The sequence below is a fragment of the Nannospalax galili genome, unplaced genomic scaffold (assembly GCF_000622305.1).
Source record: "Nannospalax galili isolate Female #2095 unplaced genomic scaffold, S.galili_v1.0 scaffold127, whole genome shotgun sequence".
In the NCBI taxonomy this organism is placed as follows: domain Eukaryota; kingdom Metazoa; phylum Chordata; class Mammalia; order Rodentia; family Spalacidae; genus Nannospalax; species Nannospalax galili.
Genome location: NW_008360326.1, coordinates 410,521 through 419,742, shown reverse-complemented (window position 1 = coordinate 419,742; position 9,222 = coordinate 410,521). Strand labels below are relative to the sequence as shown.

At 34.4% G+C, this 9,222-nt stretch overlaps 1 protein-coding gene across 2 annotated transcripts in view; it reads right to left on the bottom strand.

Annotated features, from left to right (window-relative positions):
* Window positions 1-9,222, bottom strand: part of Vwc2l (von Willebrand factor C domain containing 2 like) — a 151,374-nt gene that overhangs the window by 119,712 nt on the left and 22,440 nt on the right. For both annotated transcript variants that reach the window (XM_008825666.1, XM_008825665.2), the window contains one exon: window positions 8,132-8,261. In XM_008825666.1, coding sequence (XP_008823888.1) covers window positions 8,132-8,261 — 130 coding nt within the window. The remainder of the gene's footprint in view (window positions 1-8,131; window positions 8,262-9,222) is intronic.

Genomic DNA, 9,222 nt, shown 5'->3' with positions numbered 1-9,222 from the left:
AAACCCTTTGAGGTATAAAATTAATTTTCACTCTAGCTTTAATTTTGTATATAGTATTTTTGTGTTTTACTGTGTACTGCAGAGATTTTTTTTCTTCTTCCGTATCAAGATTTTAAGTTGATTTCCCCAGGTTTTCTTTTAAGAAAATTATTTATGCTTAGTGGCTAGGAGGTGACTCTTCCATGAAAACACATATCAAGCCAGTGTCAGGACAAGAATATAGACCCTCAGGAACCCATGGAAATGATGAGGTAAGGCAGCTGCCTGTAATTCCAGCTGCTGAAGGGAGAGGAGGTGGGACTGCCCAGAGCAAGTTGGCCACGAGGCTAGCCACTATCTGCAAGCTCTAGGTTTGATTGAGACACCCTGCCTCAAAAAATAAAGTGGGAAAATAATGAAAAACACGACCTTGAGCTTCTACATGCATCCACACAAGTAAATCATCATTCACCCACAAATAGTAAAAGCATGCGTATACATATATGCATACCACACACACAAAAATATGAAAAACAAAATGATTATTTATTCTCAATTTTTTGAAATTTGTCTTGAATTATGGGATAGAATTAAAAAATTTTTTTTCAAATAGCTATCCAGTCATCCCCAACACATATCATTTACAAACCATCTCTCTAATGATTTCAAATATGATTTAATCATATACAAAATTTTTACTTGTACTTAGGTCTATCTGTGAATTTTTATTATATTTCTTTGGTATCTCTGCATTTAGAAGCCAATGCCAAAGTTTTATTTACTAGTATATTTTTTGTGATACTCTATATGAGGATATAGAAATCTGCAATTTTATGTTGCTACTTGGCTATATTATTTATAATGTTTATATTATTATGTTTTCAAGCATACAATTATATCTTTCATGTATAATGACAATTTTCCTTGCTTCTAACTTTGCTCCTCTAAGTTCTTTCTTTCCTAATTATGTTAACTAATCCTTACCATCCATAAAGCTCTCATCTATCTGTAAATCTGTCATATAGCTCTATTTACCACTCTATCATCATCTATCAATCATCTACCATATCTCACTTTATCATCTATCTATTATCACCCATCATCTATCTAAAATGTTAAACAGAAATGAGTATCCTCTTACACTTGACTTCATTAGAAATATCATTAGTGTTTACATATTGAACATAATTCTCTTTAGAGGTGAGATAGATATTTATGCATTTATTTTATCAAGAGCTTTGATCCTTTATTTGGGGAGTGTGTGTGGAAGGTCTGAGACAGACTATTGTTGTTAATCCCAGGCTGACCTCAGATGCTTAATCCTCCTGCCTTAGCTTCTCAAATACTAAGACTGCAGATGAGTACCACCACGGTGAGCTTGTCACTAGCTTTGCTGATTTATGTTTAATGTATTTAACTGTATATTGAAATTATAAGATAATCCTTTTCTCAGCCTATCAATAGGAGGAATCATAATAATATAATTTATTGTGTCTAATCACTTTCCAAACTATAGTAAGCCTTATTTGGCTAGATGCATAATTTTTTAACCTACTGCTTGCTAGTTTCTTGCTAACAAAGCATATCATCCATTTCCCATCATCTCTGAAGACAAAGTTTTCCATGTATTGAAGCAAGCAAAACTGAGATGTGGTTAAAACTTATCCTGAAATTATATGAGACTAATTATATTTATTCAATGTCTACAATATGATTATAATATACTTTTGTAGAAATGTTCATGTAATTCATTGAAGAATGTTACAGTACTGCTCTAGTGATACACTTTATAAGTATAAACTACATTCCTCCAGCAAATCAACTTGAAGATTTGAAATGGAAATTTTTTAATTGCATTTTAAGATTATTTCATTAATAGTAATGTATCTAAATATATGGTAAAAATTTTAAATATGAAACTACAATAGATTTATAAAAGTTCATTCAGCAATGATACTTACGAAGTAAAGAAAAGTTCCTGCCTCTGCCGTCTTCCTCCTGCTCCTTATTTCCTCTTTAGAACAATAAATGGCTGTTTAAAAGTTGGTGTGTATTTTTCTAGAACTTTGCTTATGTGACACAGAAAGATAACAGAAAATATTTACATAGACTCTGATCTGATTTTTAGTGGGACTTCAAATTATTTTTAGTTTGGAACACTTATACTTGGTGAATATCCACATAATTCTGTTGTTTTTTGTGTTTGTTAAAGATGTTAGTTCTTTCCTCTTCTGCATTTGTCTTCCAATTTCTACTCTTTACAAGTAACCACTGAATTATTATAACCAGTGTGTGTGTGTGTGTGTGTGTGTGTGTGTGCGCGCGCGCGCGCGCGCGTGCACATCTAAAAGCCAAAAGTTTCATATCATGTCTTCCTCATTCACTCGCCACCATGTTTTTTGTGACAGGGTATCCCACTGAACCTGTAACTTATCATTTCACTTAATCTGGCTGGCCAGTGAGACTTAGGGAACTCTCTGCCTCTACCTTCCCAAGGCTGGGATTTCTGGTTATGTACTGTGGTGTCCAGGTTTTTACATGGGTGCTGTGAAGCTGAACTCAGGTCCTCAGGCTTGTGTGGTAAGCGCATTCCGACTGATCCACATCCCCATCTCACAATATAGCCATTCTACTGTAATCTAATTGGGCATTTTTCAATCACCATAAAATTTAACACCTATTTAACATTTGCATCTTATTTCAAATGTGTTAAAGATTTATCACCTAAGATCTATAGTACATATAGTCTGTGTTAGTGTGTTATATGTAAATTAATGTGTAGTTTTCATATGATACTTATTTTCCTTGGCAGGGGAAAATGTCAGCACTTTGTTTTCAAAGGACACAGTATAATTCTTTACTCCACTGACAAACTGTTAGGGTTTGTCCCACCTTTTCACTTTTAAAATGCAATGAAAATTTGCACACGAATGTGGGACAGAATACACATGGTACAATACCTTACTTCAAGTGACATGAAAATTATCATTGAGAATACTTTCTTAAAAGTGGGCTAAGATTTTCTCAACTCTTCTCAGTCCTTTTCTGAATACTTGAATCAACATGAGGTATTGGAAATCTCAGATTATTATCAATATAAAATGCTTGTCTTGTTCCCTTGATTTCTGATTTATTTTGGTTAAGTATACTTTTGCTGCTTTATGAGACAAGGTTTTCTCCTGTGAATTCTCTTTATAAATTTTTTACTCATTTCTTACCCCATGATATTATGTTTTTTCTTTTTTATTCATTTCAAGGACCTCTGCATATTATATTAACATTTGTACATGGGAAATCTTTACAAGATAATCGATACCTCACATGTAGTTTCTATCTCCACTGTGTATGCAGCCATTTCTCCACGGTCTTCTTTTCTCTGCCCTTCTGCCTAGCCCACTTCTATGGCTTAACTTTTATTACCTTTAAATTAGAAGAGATAGGACTATGGAATTAAAAACTTGAGTAGGCCTTGGGTCAATTTTAGTTTAGTTAGAAAGGAGATGAAAATCTTCAAATGGCGTATATAGAGGACTAAGGGGGAGAGACCTGCCTCTTCTAACTTTTCTCGAGGTAACTTGTCTTTCAGATGCATAAATAATGACTGATCATATTTTAGTAAAAAATAAAAGTCATAGACTTTTTATTTAAAAAATGCAGTTAGCTATTTTGGTACTCCAATGCTCAAATGCCTTAACAACTGCTGGTGTGTTTGATTTGTTAATCCAGACATTTGATATTATAAATAGGCTTTTAATGGCTTGAAAAAAAATTAGCACATATGGAAAACTAAGAAAATGGAAAAAGTGATTCTAAACAAGAAGTTGACATTAAGGTCAATTCACATTAAAAATAATATACACTCATGTAGATGGAACTGGTAAAAGAAAGGAGCCAGGGCCTCCTCCCAAGCCTGTGTGACTGACCCTTGAGGAACAGATCCTCAGAAGACCTTAAGTGTAAAAATAAATTGATTTATTTGTGCCAACTATATGATTTTAAACACCCAAAAGGAAAGTATAACCAAAGAGTAAAGTCATCAGCATACATTTCTTTAAGTGTTCAAGAGTTCTTAGACATTAGGCTTAAGTCCATATAAAAATTTATTTAGACAATAAAAAAATACACATTCCTGGTTATTGACTATATACTATTATTATCAGTTCCTGAAAAATTTTCGTCAAACCTTAAACTGGAATGTTTTCTTTCGCAGATGCTATACTTATTTATTTTTTTATTTTATTTATAATTGTCTAGAACAAACAAGCAAACACCACTTAAAGATTCTCATCACAACATGGAAAGGCTTGTGGCTAAAAGATAAGTCAAAGTAGCATAAGCTTATGGAAAGAAACAGAGTTTGAAAATGCCATGTTTTTCTAGACAGCACTTTGGTTCCCAACTCTTGCAAGTGTGTTGAAGGAAGAAAAGCACTTGCTTAATAGTGTTTTATATAGTCAGCTCCTGTGTCTCTGCCCCAAGTAAAAGCTTACCCTTACCTGTTGTTTAATATGCATGTCATACATACCCTGCCTGGCCTTTCACATTCTTCCCTTCTGTTTTCTTCCCTTGATGACACTGACAGTTTTTCTTAGTGCTGAATTAAACTCAGTAAGAATGGAATATTTGGAATATTTTAATGGTTTGGTTATATTTATTCATAACTCCTGGAAATCCTGCTTGAGGTAATCAGCCAGATGAAGAAATTTAGCATTTTATCTTTTACTTTTTAAAACTGTGAATTATAGGGGTTGGGGTCTAAAAAAACTGAATTGTATAAGCTTTTAATTATTTTTAAAATTATTTTATATTTTCTTAAATTTTTGTGATTTTTCCACATTTGGGGACACAAATTAGACTCATTTTTTTGCATAATTAAGGACAGGTTCTAGAAGTGTCATGGTCCTGATTTTTACAAATTATCTTTGAAATAAAGCCAGAATATCAATGCTTGTCTTGGGAATAGATGGGCTTACATTTTACAAAATTGAAAATACTTATGATAAAACAATTGCTATGGTTTTCTCTAGTGATTATTTTTCCAGGGAAAAGCTGTGGACATCATTTTCTTACTTTGTGTTCTAGTAACTCATCTCAAATGATGGTCTTTTTAGGAAATATTTTATTTATTGTTTTTTTGTGTTGTATGAGTATATTGCTTGCATGCTGTTTAAGTGTACCCGTGTTGTGCAATGTCCATGGAGATGAGGAGAGGTCATTGGATCTGCTGGAACTAGAGTTACAGATGGTTGTTAGCTGCCTTGTGGGTTCTGGGATTCCAACCTGGGTCCTCTGCAAGAATATCCAGTGTTCCTAACCACTGAACCATCTCTCCAACCCCAAATAAAGGACTTTTATAATAGCTGATATGAAGTTTTAAATATAGATATGATAGATTCCACCACTAGAAACATTTCATTTGTAGCTTTAGTGCTTCTTTCTTTTGGCAAGTTCTAATTCAGGAAACCAGAAAAATCAATCTTGTTATGCAAAAAGGGAAGTATTTGACAGCCAAGACAATCAGCATTTATGCAAACTGAAAAATATTTGTCTGCCAAAATCATAAACTTTTATGATGATTTAAGAAAATGTACAAAATGTTACAAGACTATGTAAAATTTAAAATCCATTGCCTCTACCTTGTATCTATAAGTCATATTTTTATCTTGTTGTGGATTTACTTTTAATTTTAGTAGGTAGGAGGTACACTTTCATAAAACGATTTTCAGTATAATGGACAAACTTATCTTCCAATCTGTAATGAGATAGACATACAATGTGTTGGAAACAGCAAAAACTCCCACTTATAGGCTATTGCATTTATTTTTCCCTCTAGCCCTTCTATACATGGATCATTTGTTTCTGTTTTTTGAGCTAGGTTGAGAGAGCAGTCAGGCCTGGGGCTCAGTCCTCAGTAGTAAGATACAGGGCTCAGAGGCTTTCGGTGTGCCTTGTGATTTCTTTAGAACTGTTCATACTTTACATCTTGATAACATGTGACAAATTAATGACATTTAATAACAAAGAACAGCATCTCTAAATGTTACATTATAGTGAGTCTCTCTACTTATTTAGATCTATCTTCAGTTCCCTTATTTTTTAAAAGATAAAATTTGTTTAGAAGTAGCAAGATAAAATAGAAGAGGTTGTTTTATGGTTCTTCAGGGACAGAACTTCTGAATGTGACTAATATATTGTATGTACTTAGCATGTCCTTATCAGGTATACAAGTGGGTGACTTCATTAACTAATTGAACAATTAAAGTTCATTCATTACACATGTGCAAAGAGGTTTCATTTGCAGACAAATTTCAAATTTCAAATGATAGACACGAGGTAATCTTGAGTAACCAGGAATAAACTCAAGATACATTGCAGGCTTTGCGTAAGGGTAGCTAGGCTGGTGTATTGGATGCACACATTAAAATTGTATTCAAATACCTAGACCAGATATTTTTACTCTGTGAGTATTCTGACTGTCCAGAAAAGGTTTTAACTTTAAGTATTTACTCTAAAAGTGAGACAAAGTTAACCAGAGGGGTCACCTGAAGAAGAAAATCCTCAAGAACTAGTTTAAGACAGTTGCTCCCAGAAAAAAGTCTTCGGTTAAAGACTTATCAATCCTATTTTTAAAGATTGATTATGTATCTGAGATTTTCTTCTTTTTATCCTTGGAGAAAATGAAAAATAACAAGTCCTCTTCTACTTGAGACTAACCATTCATATACTTCATGACAGTTACTTCTCCCCTGAGCCTTCTCTCTGGACAAATTATGCTAACTCCTTCAGTCTATCCTCATAGGTCCTATTTTTCAACGATTAAATCATCCTACTATTCTTTCCTATGTCTTTTCCAGTTGCTTTAAACCTTTTTAGTAAACCTTTTTAGGAATATAGTTTTAAACGATATCTTTGCATAGATGAGGCACACTAAGACTTCAAAAGGATATTTATTTCTAGCCCTCAAGTCATAGAGGTGGCCACCAAAGTCAGTTGGATAAGAAGAAAAATAGAAACCAAATGAATAATTTAATAACTTAATGGCTCTATATGATCAGAAACAGTAAAAATTATGCTCAGAAAAATATCAAAAGGAGTCATTACAAGTGATTTGAGAAGACACCAAACCACAAAATTATTTTCAAAACAACGGAACATGCCTTTGTTTAGTCTTAAATAACTTGATGATTCTTTTTAGTAACCTTCCCTCTGTAAATGAAAAAGATTGCTGGGTGAGTTCACACTCACCTGTGTATATCCTAGGAGATGCCCACTGCTACCTCACAACAGAGCACAGCAATTCTGCACTGGAGTGAGGACCTCAGATTAATTCAGGGCTAGACCCACTTTTCCTCCCAGCCTAATGCTAAGAGGGACATTTGTGGAATGTGACCTAGTGAAATACTTTCCCCCTTGGCAGAACATGACCACTAGGAGAAGCGTGTGGCTGTCTTATCTTTGTTGATAGAGTGTCCGGTGTTGCTTTGTCAAATCTTCTCTAGAGCATTATTAGGATTTCAGATGACTAAAATACTGTAATTGTTTCAACTACTCTATTTTGTAAAAGGCAGAGGGGAACCCATAATTTTTATACAAAGCAACTCCTCATCCACAGCAATTTCTGTGAGGACAAAGCTCTGCTTTAACAAAAATCTAGAATAAAATTCTCAAAGGGCCTTTCTTGTTTGGATTTAAATACATTGATAGTGAATTTATAATGATTTGACAACTTTAAACTTGTCTTATTTATGTCCAATCCCAAATTCCTGGCATTCACTCCATTCTCTATCTTAGGACGCACTATGAAATTGGGTAAACTATTTCATAGGCTTCCGAAGAGAGAGACATGCAATCACTACACAAAGAAGGTACTATGTTCTTTCCAATAGCCTCCTTATAATCAACGATAAATAACAGGGATCACAACAAAGCCAGCTTACAAGAGCTTTAATTCCCCAGATGGAAAGCTGCACAATTCACCTATTCTTGGTTTATTTTCACTTTAAGGCTTTAGGAAAAAATACAAGTCAGCTCTGCCCATATTGAAAAGCCAGAGGCATATCTCAGATGACTCTTGTACTGAATGCTTTGCAATTGTGAAATATTGTTATTTCGTGCTAACCCCTCCTTGAAAGCTAATGCAGAGTAGTCTTACCATTTTTGCAGACAGGACAACATTGTTCTGGTTCATAGACTGGGTTGACACACTCAGGAACTGCGCAGTCTGCTACAACACAGTGAACTTCATTGCTGGGCTCACAGCGACACCATTCACATGGAGAGGGCTAGGAACAAATCTAAAATTAGCCCCTTTTCTCCTAGAACTTAATGCTTGAACATTCATATGCTGTCAGAAGACAAAACACAGTGTTTATATTGGCTTAACTTCATTTACCACGAGTATAATCCTTCTTCCCCCAATGGAAGGCATTCTAGATGCCCAAGTCAGGAGAATGGCAAAGCACAATTCAAGAATTCATGAATAAGTTCTACCCAGGCATGATTTGTCCTACAGCTTTGCCCCTACTTTCCAGAGACCAGTTCAGGAAGCTAACATGCCACTTTATGGTTTGGTTTCCAGATGCATCAATTGTCCTGACTTCCCCTTGGGAAACAAGAATGATGCTAGGACATGTCAATTCATTCTTGTCATTTTTGCTTCTGAGAAAGAGGAGGATTACCAAGAGATAAGAAAATGTTAAGTGCATACCACACCCTTCTCTGATAACTTGTGCTCATGATGGCCTAGGCTCTACATGGCACATTTTCAGTTTGAATTTTACAAGAAACTTCATTTGGGATTCAAACATCCAAATCTAGCCTCCTGAAGAAATTAGTGAGTACCTTCCATCTTTCCTGCTTGCTTTTATGAGTCAACTGAAATAAAATGATCTAAAAATCACTATTAAATAAGAATCCTAGAAATGGAAAAGTAATTAAGAGAATTCAAAGCTGAAAATAATTTTTATATTTATAGTACTTACCAACCAAGAATGACTTTGGGATTTTCAGTTTCCTTTCTAGGAACTGTCAGCCTGTGGCTCTTTCATCTTTGATAAGTTCTAGTTCTCCTTCCTCATGAAATCTGGAACTCCCAGAAGTCAAACAATGCCCACCCTTCTCTAATCAAGCAGATGGTTCTTAGAAAGTCCTGCCTCTATCAGGGTGTTCTTTACCTGCCATGATTCTAGTGAAACCTTCTCTGTTTTTTTTTTTTTTTTTTTTTTTTTCTCTTTTCCTTTAAAA